The sequence below is a fragment of the Aythya fuligula genome, chromosome 2 (assembly GCF_009819795.1).
Source record: "Aythya fuligula isolate bAytFul2 chromosome 2, bAytFul2.pri, whole genome shotgun sequence".
Classification (NCBI taxonomy): Eukaryota; Metazoa; Chordata; class Aves; order Anseriformes; family Anatidae; genus Aythya; species Aythya fuligula.
This window is the reverse complement of record NC_045560.1, coordinates 114,561,320-114,576,002: the sequence shown is the minus strand read 5'-3', so window position 1 is coordinate 114,576,002 and position 14,683 is coordinate 114,561,320. Positions and strand designations below refer to the sequence as shown.

Sequence of the window (14,683 nt, the reverse complement as noted above, 5' to 3'; positions counted from 1 at the left end):
TCAAACTGTGGTAGTTTAAGGGTGGAAATGGAGAGGGGGGGAAAAAAAGTGGTGTGTGTGTGGGGGGGAACAATACACCACCACCACCACCACCAAAAAATGTCTTTTCTGTAAAAGACAAAATCTTTGTTTTGGAAATGAAATGCTGTGTTTTTATTATGTTGCATTCTGTTTAGAACAATTTCCAATATGGGGGCTATCTCAGCCAAAATGGTATTGTTGAAATTATAAGTAATCTCTCTGAAATAATGGAAAAGGCCAATTCATCTTCTGAAATTTTCTCTCATCTGTTTGGTAGTAAGATCTCCTACCAGAATTTTCAGAATTAGTTTCAAATGATCTTGCCAAGGTTATTTCTAGAGCAGCAAAACATACGTATCTCCTAAAATCTCCTAAAGTCTGTCCGACACAATGTTTGACGATGAGACTGTTCTAGTTTTCTTATTGTGATTCTGGACACCATGGCTTATTTTCTCTTTAACCTCAGAGAACATAGTGCCTAAATCTTCTGTGTATAATTTTATGTCTTTGGATGAGATTGTCTGGCATAGTTAAAGAAGATTGAGTTCCAGGATTTGAGTCGAATCTCGTTACTGCCTCACATTGGTTCAAAGGCACGGTGTGCATTCAGTAGTTACACTGGAAGCCCAAGCTGAGGCAGTGTAACTTCACATGAAACAATTTTCACTTTTTTGTTGCTTGCTATTTTAGAGAGGAAATAGAAGATGGAGCAAAAAACATGTATTATTATCATCTTTTAAAACATTACATCTAAGACATTGTGTCTAAGCCCCATGGACATTGAAGTTATTTGCCAGTAACATTTCCTAGGAGCAGACAATTTATTACTTCTGCGTTTCCAGAGGAGATGCAACTTTGGGAAAACTCACATATATTTATATCGGTGCTCATAGAAAAAAAATAAAATTAATGACTGAATATACTATCTAACAGCCGTGTTTTGCCCTTGCATAGCTTTTCTTGGGTATTCTCTCGACAGTTAACAGTTTAATCTGTTGAATGTATAGTGAAGTGTCTTAGGTAAGAAATATGCTGTAAAGTTAATGACCCTTAAAGATAGAGGTTTGCCTTGAACAGGAAGCCTAGTTTTATAAGAAGTCTCTGTATTTACATTCCTTTAGCAAATCCTTCATCTCTGTTGACCAATTACTTTGTTGTGATTCCAGAGCTCGGCATTAGCAGCTGTGTGATGGTCATTTCCCGCTGCAACCTGGCCAGTGATACACCAGATAGACTTTTGGGAGTCTGGCCTTGCAGCATGGAATAACGCCTTCCAAAAGGGTCAGGAGTTGGCAGCCTCCACAACTACAGATTATCCTGAACATTTTCAGGATTTTCCCTCATGGAGGATGACACGTTCTCTGTTTTGGGTTGAGATTTGATTGCAAACAGTTGGTTTAACAGTCAGCATTTTGTCTCCTTACCAAGTCCAGTTCTGAAGAAAGTTAATCTTTCTTCTTTATAGGCTGCAGACACGATTGAATCGGCTTACCTATGCCAAACAATTGCTTCTGTTGGTTCAAATCTCTAAGGGAAATCAGCATCCAGTTGGAAGACAGCTGTACTGATCAGGTCCCATTGATCTTTCTCTCCTGTCCACCTCTCCTCCTATCAAGAAAAAAAAAAAACGTCCTTAGCTTTCATAATACTTCTCTCTTGCCCTGATGTTACGCTGTTACCTGGCTGCTCTCACTGGTGTGGCTGGCCTCAGGTGCTGATTACATTATATGTGGACATAGTTAACAGCCTGATAAAAGTGTTTGAGTCAATACTTGATAAACGCAGATAAGGATAATGCTTTGTGGTGAGAGCTCTTTAATAACTTATTATAGTTGATGCAAACCAATGGTAAAGATTCGCTGTTTTTAAAAGGGAAAAAAAAATCAAGAATTAAATTTTACTCAGTGTGGCATGATTTATCAATATCCAGAAAAGGAGAATTTGAGAAAATCCAGATACTAATTTTCGCTCCATTTGGGGGAAAAATAATTATTTCCTCTTTAACAGAGCTCTTGCTTATCATGTTTTTCAACACCACAATATAATCTGAGGCTTTCTTTTTTTTTTCTATGAGAAGGAGTTGGGAGTATGTAAACAGTGTAATATGTGTATGCTTTTTCTGAAGCGATAGGGTTTTGAAAGATTATTAATGTAAATTGGAAATGGTCAGATTGTTTTATAAGACCTTTGGGAAGAAGAGATTGTGTAACTTTTCTCAAAACTTGAGGAAAGCTGCTCCTTCTATCCAAAGTTTTATTTATATGTATTTACATATACATACAAACTCAGATACAGAGCCATCGCATGTTCTTTGTAATCTGTCTGTATTGTGACAAATGTTTCTTAGTAATAGTTGTTAAATAGTATATTTTTCAAGGCTTTAAACAGATGCTACAAATATCACCGTAGACTGCCAATATGCACTTCAATTCTGCAGTGAATGCTGTGTTTAACGGGACAACTGTGGGTGGACCTGGGTGATGAGATGGGGAAAGGGATTTTGTAGAAGGACTGGTAAGGAGGGCTGAACAAGTAAGCAACATAAAATGGATATGAGTTAGTGAACCACAAAATATTCTTCTATTTTTGAAAATCTTAGATGAGTAATTGTCAACTGTGCCATCTGTAAGTAATGTGGGCTTCCAAACTTGTGGCAATTAAAACTGCCTAGCATCCCACTCCAGCCCTATGTTTTATTCTGTGTACAAGTCAGTACTGAAGGCTGATCTCTTATGACATTAATCGTCTCATGAGGAGAGATGGAATAAATCACAGTAGCCCTTCCTCTCTTCACTCATGAAGATAAATGCCATAACATGATGGCTGATCTTTGTTATGACACTAACCATTATATATTTAACAGAGATAGCAAAATCCCACTGACAGCTAACAAAAGAATTCTCTCTTTACACATTCTCTAAGAAAGCTGTATTTCTTTAGTTCAAAAATGCGACTTACCCTATCTGCTCTCAGAGCAATATAAGCAGTGGATCTGCATTGTGCCCGTGAACTGAATTCTGCACGCAATGATGTCATGATGCAGACTAATGAAAACTCATGCGAAATCATTGTGCAACTTTGGGGGAAAAAAGTACATAATGCACAGGGACTGATAAGACTCTACTGGTTTGAATTGCGAGTTCTGACAAGAACAAATAACTCCAATTAAAAACAAAGCAAAAAAGACCCAGCAGAGCTTTCATCATTTTTTCTTTTATGGAAGTTTTTGTGTTCCATTTTGCTTCCAGTACAGGTGGGCTCAGGAAACTGAAAGTGGGTTTTTTGTTGTGGCTGTAATTCTGTAATTGCAAGAGGGTTTTTTGTTGTTGTTGTTGTTTTTGTTTTGTTTTTTTGTTTTTTGTTTTTTGCTTTATCATTTGCTTCACTCATCTCAGAAATTTCTTTCCAGGTTGTCTATGTGTTGGACACATTCTGGTCTTTTTTTTCTGGAATAAAATTGCTAAGACAGATTCTTAGTAATTTTCTGCATCTCTTCTTACTTATTAATCCAAAGGGAGCAATGCTGTGTATCATCCTGTGAGTGAGGAACAGAGCAAACAAGTGAGTTGTGAAGTTTACGGATGTGCCCTGTGAGGTTAAGAGGATCAACTGGCACTTCTACTGGCTTTTCACCTAAGCATCAAAATGTGCTGCAGGTTTTGTGAGGTAGTCTCATGCCACCTTTCTTACAGAATTAAAATGGAAGCATAATTTTAAGTGTTATTTATATGTTGTCATTAGCCATATTTTCAAACATGAAGAGGAGTGCTTCTTGGTTGGTTAAGTGTATACATGGTGCATCAATGGAGTCAATGTCAGCTGCAGAATGCCACTTGTCTTATCCATTTAGTAGGTGATTTTTACCTGGAAAAAATACTTTAAAATTGCCAAAAGTGGTATGTAAGAATATTTAGCTAGAGTACACAGTTAAAATATTTCATTCTGCTAAGATTCTAGATTTGGTTTTATTTTTCTCTTTTTTTTTTTCCTTTTTTTTTTTTTTTCTCCACCTTCTGGAAATCTTAGCTCTGTATCTTTAGGACACTGTCAAACAAGATAAGCTCTGGTAATAAAGCAATGGCAACAAAACCGGCATAACTGTCGCCTCTTGTTACATCTGGTATGTTCAGAGAGTAGCCAGTAGGAATTTTATTTCTCACATTAAAAGTAACCCTTACACATTACTTTTGCCTGAGGAAGTTAAGCGACGAAAGCTTTTAAAACAAGCACATACTCATTCTCTCTATTGATTTTTATGGGAGTTTTACTCTTCATGTTTCTTTTGATTTTACTATGCTGCAACATTGGAAAAAACACTGCTGCATAACCAGTGCCAGAAAAAAAAAAAAATCTATATCAGCTTTCAATAGAGAAAACAGCATATATGAAGTGAATATGGTTGGGGTTCAGTGGTTCTTAGTATTTCTGCCTTGTTCCCTGAGTAGTGCTGGACACACCACACTGGTGGTGGTCCTTCCCTCTCTTATCAGTAGCACAAAGGCAGCTGGCAGGGCGCTCGCATCCATTCTTCTCCGTTAGTCCCAGTCACCTAAACATGGCCTCTCTTCGTTTTGTACAGGGGTAAGAGCCAAAGGGGAATTTTGATCCCTGCTGGAATTAGAGGCATTTCAGGATCGTGGCCTGTTTGATCCCGTAGAGCTACTGGAGATTGGAGTAATTTTGTTGGGTGGCAGAGCTGTTTTTTGCTCCTGGTCTCTTCCCTGGAATAATGATTCCTAACTGTATACAGCTTTGGCCCGTGTTTTTCAGCTGACTGCACTGATACAGAGATTGAAACTTCTACACTCATTTTGTAAACTAAATAGGCAGAGAATATCTTCTACGAGCCATGGGAGGTTCACAACGCAGTTTGTCCTGTCAGCAACTCGGAGCTAGCATGCTGCTAGCTAGCTACTTGGCACACACACATTTTGGCTACCTAGGCAATGCCTGGGTGCCTGTGGTTGGTTTTGGGGAACCCACAGCAATGAACAGCCTCTGTATGGGTGTGTTAATGCATCACGATGTAGAGGACGTAGGAATGTACTGCAGGAATGTATTGTGGTAAAGGGAGGGGAAGAAAGGTGTTTTAGTAGGGATGTGGAAAGGTGGGAGATAAGGAGGTTACAGGTATTGCATACGTCAAAAGATGAGTGTCACTCTCATATTCATAGTAATTCTGCTAATAGTGGTACCCGTACCAGGGTAGAAAGTTTGACATGCTGCTCGCTGGCATGTGTGTCTTTGATCCTGACCTTCCACATCTATTTGAAAGAATTCTGCTTACTCTGGGTTCATCCTGTTACAGTCATTGAAGTGTTCGTGGATCTGTACTGACAGATCCCCTAAATGAGGATCAGACATTTCATGTATTTCAGCAAGTTTAGGCATCTTCGCATGTTGATTTCATGTTCCTATTACATCTTTGCTACTTTCCTTGCTTGATTTTGCTTTTCTTTCTTATCTGTAATGATGCATGAATTACAAAGGCAAATTCATAGTATAGAGCATATCGTGAAAGACATCGTTGATGAAATACATCTACCTCCACTCAAATTTTATAACTTCCTTATAGTAGCTGCACTAGCTTACAGACAAAAGGCCTACCAGAAGAGTTATTACTCCCATCTCAGCTTCTTTTAATGTTTTAGTACTTGGAAATTAGTCTTTACCTTTCTCTTAATCACCATCTCCATGAACCTCTATTTGAGAACTTCTCTTAAAATAGCTTGTAGTGCATCTTCCCTTGTTACTTTCTTCCTTCTTTGCTGTTCAATATTACGTACCCTCCCTCTGCTCAGCCTTGCTGTTTTCTTTCTCACCCATGTCTATCCAATTCCTTTCTTCCCCCACTCTGTATCCTACCCTACCCAACCCTCTCCTCTCCTAACCATTTACCCATCTTTCTTCACACAAAGGGCTTTGAACTTTTACCAGGCTGCTGATAATTCCCCAATGACTGAAGCCGTTAATCAAAAATGAATACAAAAGATTTGAGTGGGGCATTTCCCACAATAGAAGTCAGTCCTCCTGTTAACCTCACACAAGCAGCTGGAAAAGACAATGCTGGATTTATTCCAGGACGCTGTTCTTGTACCCTGCTTGGGACTCCATCTTTCAATTAACTTAGTAATGGGTGGCTAGGAAAGATCATATATTTACTGCTTAGGAGAAGGAAAGATATTTTTCTGTTCTTCTGTTCACCCTGCTCTCTTTGGGCAGTAGAGAATGTCTGCCTGTTGTGCAGTTCAGCCAGACTTGTATTTTAGCTGCTGAGTGGGAGCGCTGGCAATAGCCGTACTGTTCCTTTTTCTCCTGCTGAATTATTTAAAAACGTTCTACAGAGAACTGCTCCGCTTTGTGAGCTGTGGCTCAGCCTACAGTTTGACCAAGCAGATGGGATAAAATGATCCTGGTTTTTGTCAGCTATCTGACCTTCAGATCCTTGCAGGGAGCTTACAAAAAAAAAAAAAAAAAAAAAAAAAAAAAAAAAAAAAACAAAGGCTCAGCTCAGTTTCAGCTTACTGTACCGTGGCTGGACCAGCAGCACCAAGACCACTGGACTGATCTGCTTGCCACTTTTGAACCATGGCGCTGTTTCTATCCACACTTGGTTCACCTTGAGAAGAATTGTTTTCTGCTAACATGATAACTCTTAGCTGCAGGACTGGTGGCTGCTTCTCTGGCAAAGCTTCCCAGTTTTGCAGGGCAGCCTTTATGGGGGGCCATAAAGCTTACTTTCTAGTTTGCCTTTCTTCATGCTGTTCCTCTCTTTGTGTTCCCTCTAGTGGCCGAAGTGCAACTGGTTGAGCAGATCAGCTTCCAGCAGCTCTATGTACAGATTAATCATTATGTCCACTATCTAGAGGTCTGTTCTGATTTCATAGGTGAGCTGAGCACTCAGGATTTCCCTCTTATGCAGAGCTGAGAGTTTTGACTCTGCTCCAGAGTTCTCCTGTTACAGCTCACCGGAAAATGCTTTTTTCCCTGGCGTAGCACCTGATGTTTTTTGAGCAGTGTAAATGTATACAAGATAGATACCCTGCCGAGAAAAGGAATTGGGATTTCTTCTTGTTATATGTAACTGACGAGACTTTTGAAACGGAACTGGGAATGTCCCTGTTTGTTGCATTTGTGCAGCTATTATGCTTAAATATTGCTTAAGTTGTGGGTTGATATATGTAGGTGAAACAGACCTCTAACAGTTTGTCTGGCTGCAACCATTGCTGCGAGTTTTGATTTCCACTGTTTGTGCTTGGTCAGTTGCCTTTCTTTGAGCTATTAACCAGTGTTTGAATGAACACCAAGAATGTGTTCAGTGCAATGACTGCTGCAGTTCCCTTCCAGATTGTCCTGATGGATATCAAATCGTTTGTCCTAGTTATGTAGTGGCTGTCCCTTTTTGAGGCTGTGGTTGAATGGCAGGAATAAATAGAGCATATTTGATCCTCTGTGATAGAGGTTGCAGTCAGTGCAAACCATTCTTCTGCCATTGTCCTTTGCAACAAAACACATCGAAACAATCGTGGTCTTCATGACAGTACTTTGGCATATTTTAATTCCAGCTTTATTAGTCACTACCCGTACATGACATGAGTGTTGGTGGATGGAGTGGGAGGAAGGAGAAAGATATTCAAAACAGATAAAGGATGTGATTACTTTGTCTGACCAAGGAGTCTATGACTTAAGTATGCTACTGCATTTTAGTATTTTATTTGCCTTAAGGGACAGTTAGTAATTCAATTTGAATTTCTAATATTTTTAAAAGTCTAGAAATGCAGAAAGGCTTGTGGGCTTTTAGCAATGCTAATGGTGAGATACAGAGGCAAAAGTCGCTTGTGCAATTATCAGTTCAGTGTATTCATTAGCTCACAGGCTCTTAAATAATACTCAGATGCTATTTTCCATAACTGGGGGAAGAAAATAATGGCATTGTCATTAAAATGTTTTTCCAAGTAATTATTTTTATTTTTTCCCTCTGATAAATGGTTAGGCTAAAGTTGTTGGGGGAGGGCACAGGATGGTAGGAAGGGCAGAAGAAGGTATCCTTGCTAAGGTTCTCCGCTAGATTAATCTTCATTACGATAAAGAAAACTTAATCAAGTGCACAGTAAGATGGTTTTCAAATTAAGTAGTGTCTGAATTGGAGAATTTATGCTTTTCAGTTTGGGTATGAACAGTTCTTTAAATAACAGTCCTCTGTTTAAAGGGTTAGATGAACAGAATTAAATTCATAGAGTATATGAACTGCAGCCCACGCTACATGTCCAGCAGTAAAATAAATCCACACAATGAGCAATTGTTTGCTCCAGCACATTCAGCCTGTCTAACATACTCTGTGTTTCAGTTTGTCATTATACCCTGAATGTGTTCACTTCATACTGTGGTATTTGAAATCTGCCTTGTGGGTTTGATTAAGCTTTCTGTAGTGGTGCTATGCATCCTGCTTGTTGGTTTCATTGTTGTTTGGTGAAGATGATCTTCCGTATCCTGTATGTCTGGCCATTGTTTCCACAACCAGTTCAGTGCAGCTTCCTCAGCACAAACTGCTCTCCCTTCTCCCATTGTCCAGAACAAGGGGACTTCTGATGTTTATGTAGTGTTATTGTTTCCTTCCCATTATTGTCAAATCCACGTGGTAATACCTGGCACGTTTTCTGACTCTGCAGAGTAGGATGTGATGTCACAGAGAAGGGGACAGGGCTACCCAAATTTTCTCACTTGCAGGGAGGAGCTGCCCAGGTGTGCTGAGGGGCCTGTACTCAGGAAGAGAAACAGGGAATCCTCCACAGTGAGTAACCCCACTTTCAAGTGCACACAGTTTCCTTCATAGCCGTGTCCAGTACAGTGTAGTTTCCTCTTCTGTCCTTTCCAGTTTGCCCTCTGGAATGTTCCCAGTTCTGTTCTGTTTCCTTCTTTTCCCTCCATTTCGGTGTATTCTCATTTGACCTCGTCCCTATTCTTCGTTGTCTTTTCAAAGGTTAAACTTTCCATTTCTGTATCTTCCCACACATCAACTTCTTCTCATCCTAGAGTCTTAGTCCTTAAATTCATTGTCATTTTCCCAATGTGTTATGTGGTTCTGTCATTAATGCCTCGTATCACTTCTCATGCGTTGCTGTGCAGTGGCCCTTTTCCCAGCTCTGTGCAGTTCCTTCTGTCCTTACTCCTTGTCATGCTCTCCTATCCACTCTTCTTTCTCCTTTCAAATCACCTTTCGGTTTTCCTTTCCTGACAGGTCCCTTTTGAATCTTGCCTATTGATGTACATGAGATAAGCTCAGTTCAGCTCCCAGACCTTTCTAGCGCAGCCCTCACTTCTGCATTTTCCTTTTGTGGAACTGAAAGATAAAGGATAAGAAGCTCACCTGCAGCAAAACAGCCAAAGGATTTGGTAAACCATTTTCGATGAGAAAGGGGAGAACAGGTAGCAAGTCAGAATTATAAAATGGCAAGAGAAGGTTGAGCTGGTCAATTGGTAGTGAGCAGGGAGGCTTTGGCTTTGTGAGCTGTTTGAATTACAGCCCTGGTTAGCATCTTTTACAGTTTGGTGACTGGCATGACATGATTTGGTGGTGTCTCTAGTTCCTAGTGGGCACATATCCACATAGTAGTAGCTACTTTCACAATTGCCACTGTTTGGTAAATACTAGAGAGAAGCTCAGGATTAGATGAGTACGGAGACCAAACTGATTTCTTGTTTACTCATGGTAGAAATGCAAGGTCTGGCTCAGATGATGTTGGCAAGATGCTCTGGGAAGCTTGCATTGCTCTTGCCTGTGCTGCACCTTTTACTGCCGAGTGAAAGGTTTCATTTTTTTCAGGGCTGTCAGTCTGGCACTTTAAATGAACAAGAGCAGCTGTTTGTTTAACAGCTCAAAACTGATTGGGACTAAAAGGAAGTGGAAAACCAGAAAATTCTGTTCAAGATGGTTGTATCTGGAAAGAAGAATGGGTTACTTTGGGCTCGATTGGAAAAGGCAAAGGAGTGGAAAACTGAGCTGAACTGGAAAAATATATTGCACGCTGTCATGTAGCATCTCGTGTGCTGTGACTGTTCTGACTACTTCATTTTTCACAGTTTCTAGAAACAAAGAACATTTGAAAATTGAAACCCACCTGTGTCAATTTTCATAGAAACTCCTACTCTATGAATGGAAACTCTTAGCTTTTGCTTTGTTCCTGAGGTCACAGTAAAACCTAAGTGTCGAATATTCAAATGACCTCAGATAGTTCTATTTATCTATAATTTTGAAAAGGAGGGTGGGAGGAAGACCACAATTAGCTGTCTCTTGCTTTTTTTTTTTTTTTTTTTTTTTTTTTTCCTTTCTGCTTGAAAGGAATTCTGTTGCTGTGTCATAAAATTAGTTGTGTATTTCAACTCTTTATCTGGAACCTGCTGAGAATTTTTCCCAGGCAGCACAGTAGATACAGCAAGTAAACCTTACTGTTGCTGCAGTTTCCTGATTTGTATCTGGCCTTCCAACAGCCAAAGGATTCCAGTCTCAACACTGCCATTCCCTGCCTTTCACAAATGACTATATAAAGACTGCATGAAGACACAACCTTTCAGATTCATGGGACAGCTATGTCTTGACACTTACCCATTTATTATTTCTTTTCAGGCATTGGAAAAGTACCCCAACTCACCAATGACCGCAAAACAAATACTGGAAGTCATTCAGAAAGAAGGGTTAAAAGAAACAAGGTCAGTGGTCATATATTCTGTATTTTGACTGTCTTTTTGAAAACCATCGAGGAGTGGTTCACAGAACACAGTGTGCTGGTTAATGGCTGAATTAATTTCTGGTTCCACAGTGGGAAATACAGCTGATGGGTTTTGTTTGTTCATTAGTTCTAGGCTTTTAAGATGGAAAGTGACTGGCATACCTTTGTACCTTCCAAAAGGCCTCTGTTGGTTAGCTCCAGTCCAGCAGCCTTTCTTTACAAAGAGAGTGGGATCTAGTCAGAAAGCTCAGAGCTGCTTCTCATTTTTGCTGAAAGCCCCAGGCTTGGTGGCTGTGTTGCCTATACCATCATGTGTGTGAAGAATGTGTGAGGTGGAGTTGGAAGCACTCTTTCTCTCACTTAAGTTTGTGGTCTGGCACTTAAGTTGCTGTTATGACATGCTGGTGTTGCCTGCAGCAGTGGGGGTTGAGCTGATAAAGGGTCGGGAATGGATGGAGAGCAGTGGTTGAGCACTGAGAGCTAGTCTGCGTGGTTGCAGCGCCTGGATCCTGAGTTGCTGAATAGCGGTATACATTGGATGCAGATTTCAGCTATAATCATGAAGCTGTTAGAGGTTTGGTGGGTTATCCAGAGCCCATGAAAATCATAGTTGTCTTTTGTTGACTCCAGTATTTTGAGATCAGATAAGTATGGTTTACTCAGATGAGCATGCTCCATCCAGTTTCTGCTTGGTAGGTCTTCCAGTGACCCTCAGATGGAAATTTGGGCAGGAAATAAAATAAGGAAAAACTGTTTGCTTTGTGGTTGACTCCTACAAGATGCAGTTTCCTCTTCTCCAAATTATAAAATAAAAATTTTCTATTATAATAAGTAATTCTAATATGTGTTGCTGTCTCAAAGGGAAATATTTGTTTTTATTTTTAATTATATTCCTTCATTTGGTACCTAAAATCTAGAAAAAGGGAACAAAAAGCCTGAGTAGAGCAGTAGTAACGCATTATTTCCATTACTTCTGAATGTACTCTGTTGAGCCAGAAGTAACTGCGGGATATATTTTTACTGAGTTCACTGTTGTTCCTAAGGAACAGAAATGCTCTGCGTGATCATTTGCAGTGCGTGGCCATGCACTGCTTTGTTGGTACCCATATAACATGGTTATAATATCTGTATTTTGGTAAGAGTGCAAAAGAGATGGAGTGCAAGATGAAGCTGAATTTGCCACATTTACAGATATAAAATGCTTTAGTTCCTGCCAAGGAATTGCTTGAAGTGTATTTGGCAGGGCCAAAGAAACAAGGGAATGAAAACTTTTGAAAACGAATGACCAAACATGTGTTATGGTGCAAGGATTTGCATAAAGAAAAAGAAAAAGAAACACACCAAACAACTACATTTGAAAATCTGTTTTCATTAAGATACTGTTTCTCACAGCAGTGCATAGATTGCTTTCTTCTTACATCTTGTGATATGAGGCAACCACATGGGAGAAGCTTACATGCCTGATAATAGCATTTCTTTGTAATTTTAAAAATTCTTGTTTCCCTAAAAAGTATGTAAATAAAATTGTGTGCGTAAAACCTATGGGAGGTAGTGAGGGCAGCATTTTTATTTGATTTAAATATAGAAAATGCAGAAACCCTTTTTAATTGCTGCAGAATAAATAATAGGATAAAATTTCCTTTAATGAGGTTCAAAACCAGATCTTCTCTTTCATTACTTCAGTTACTAAGAAACTGAGGATTTCAGGCAAACAGGAAGGAAACTGAGATTCATTCTGGCCTGATGTTTATTCATGGTATGTGCAGGTATGTGTGAATATATAGTTGATTGCAGGATCCCATATGTGGCGATGAGTGTCTGGATAAGTGAAAAAGGGTAACATTCAACATTCTTTATTTCTTATGTGAAAAATTGTATAAAGCTGTAAGGTAGGTCATTCTGAATTGATTAGTCTAGAAATTCTAGATGCTGCAATTGTAAAAAAATATTATAATAATAAATCAAAGATGTTTATTGATTTGGAGGTGTTTGGTTTCTCATTTAATTTCTGATTTCATTTAAAAGTTGTGTTTCTGCCACGTTTTAATACTGGTTAGGCACAAACTTGCAAAGTCATCTGAGTGCGTAACTCTTAAGATCTGATAAGGTATGCACCTCCTGCCCTCCTGTTGCACTGACCTTGGGGGCCAAAGGGCTGGTTTTCACTCCTCACTCTCCCAGCTGCTGTTGTATAGCAGTGGTTTTTGTTTGTTTGTTTGTTTGTTTTCCCCTTTCTTACATCTGCTCTCCCAGAGCCCACCAAGCCTTGATCACTGGCTTGGCTCTGTGCAGCAGCGGGTCCCTTTTGGAGCCGTCTGGAGCTGGCTCTGATCTAACATGGGGCAGCTGCTGGGCTCTGCTCACAGAGGCTACCCCTGCAGCCCTACTCTGCTACCAAACCCTTGCCACATAATCTTAATGCACCCATTTACTTCATCAAGCTCTGCAGTTTCTTTTAGTACCTTTCTACCAGCATGGTCCCTTTGCCATTACCAAAGATGATCTTTCTTGGTCTGTGCTGCAGCCAACTAAGATGAGTGAGGGGTGTATGTTTTATTATATGTAATCACCTGGTCATAAGCACACAAATGTCACTAGCACATTTTATTCTGTAATGATTTGTGTATTTTTCAAGTCTGGAGTTGTGCCAGCAGTATGTTACTACATTAATATACTTTACTAATTCCTTTATACTGATTATCATTGTCAGTAGAACCTTGGCAATCCTAAATGAAGTTCTTTAAAAATTCTTGTCTCTGCTGTTCCATTTATAGATGAACGAGATTAATTGGCTTAGTCATTTTTCAAATATATTGCAGCAATAATTAATCTAAAGCTTTTTGCTGTGGTAGTAAATCTGAATGAATAATGTCTGATTTTCAGCAATTTCATTGTAGCTGTTACATGTAATCTTTAAAAGACACTGTCAGACTCTTCAGCCTTTTCTTTTGTTTGTTTGCAATAAAGACATCAAGTTCCACATTTATATTTTATTACTGAAATAATCAAATACAATAGGAGGAAAATTCCAAAGCAGATACAAGTTAGAAATTAAAATAAAAAGCTACTAACATACTGTGAGAGGTTATATACCTACCTAGATCCATATATCTCGAGGGATGTACGGTTCAATTTTGTTTTTTTAATACCTTTCCTGCTATGATGGTTGGTTGCCAAATGGCCAGCAGGCAAGTAGTTCTTTTGCTACCTAGAAGTATTAAAAACTTTTAAGGCAAACCTTTCAGGGATGTAGAAAATACATGGTGTTTTTGGGGTGAGGTGGAGACAGGTGAGAAGCATTAATTTTACATTCATGCCTGTGGCGTTAGTGAGCAGTGCCAAGCCAACAGTCCTGGACACTGAAATCTCTTTACAGAGATAACCAGCAGCTAACTTCTGTGCACAGCACTCTGGATTTCCCTTCCCAGCCTCCACTGTCCCTGTTCTTTTGAGAACAATTCCATGTCCCACTGTAGGTTTCTTTGGACTTGCAGCCTGCTGTTTATGCACCCTAGCATGAGATTTTAGCTGTTTTGCTATTGTGATATAGACTGCTGGTCTGAGTATGGGCAACTCTAACCTCTGTGCTCCTCTTCCATCTTCCACTGTGCTGCAACCTTCCTTGTAATTCTCCATCTTGTATGTGTGGTGTTACTGATTCCTCTCAAGGTTTAGAATTCCCCGTGTCTTTATGAATTATATTCAGCTTTTCTGCATGTGGTTTCTCAAATCTATTAAGGTTGCTTTATTAAGTAGTTTTGTCTTTCAACATGAATGCATCCCTTCCAAGTTTATCTTTGCCTATGTATTGGAAGTTGTTTCCTTTTGCAGCATTATATTTCTCTCCTTTTCTTATGAAGGATGCGTGAGAAACAAGGTCCAGAAACTTACTGAAGCTGTGGTATATGATACCTACTCTCCTTCTTTATCTACAG

General features: G+C 39.5%; 1 protein-coding gene across 4 annotated transcripts in view; it reads left to right on the top strand.

Moving 5' to 3' along the window:
- The window catches only part of ASXL3 (ASXL transcriptional regulator 3), a 126,030-nt gene that overhangs the window by 12,847 nt on the left and 98,500 nt on the right, over positions 1–14,683 (top strand). For 3 of the 4 annotated variants that reach the window (XM_032180777.1, XM_032180776.1, XM_032180778.1), the window contains exon 2: positions 10,646–10,728. In XM_032180777.1, coding sequence (XP_032036668.1) covers positions 10,646–10,728 — 83 coding nt within the window. Of the gene's footprint in view, positions 1–8,748; positions 8,813–10,645; positions 10,729–14,683 lie in introns of all 4 variants that reach the window. The other variant, XM_032180781.1, reaches the window with a different exon arrangement.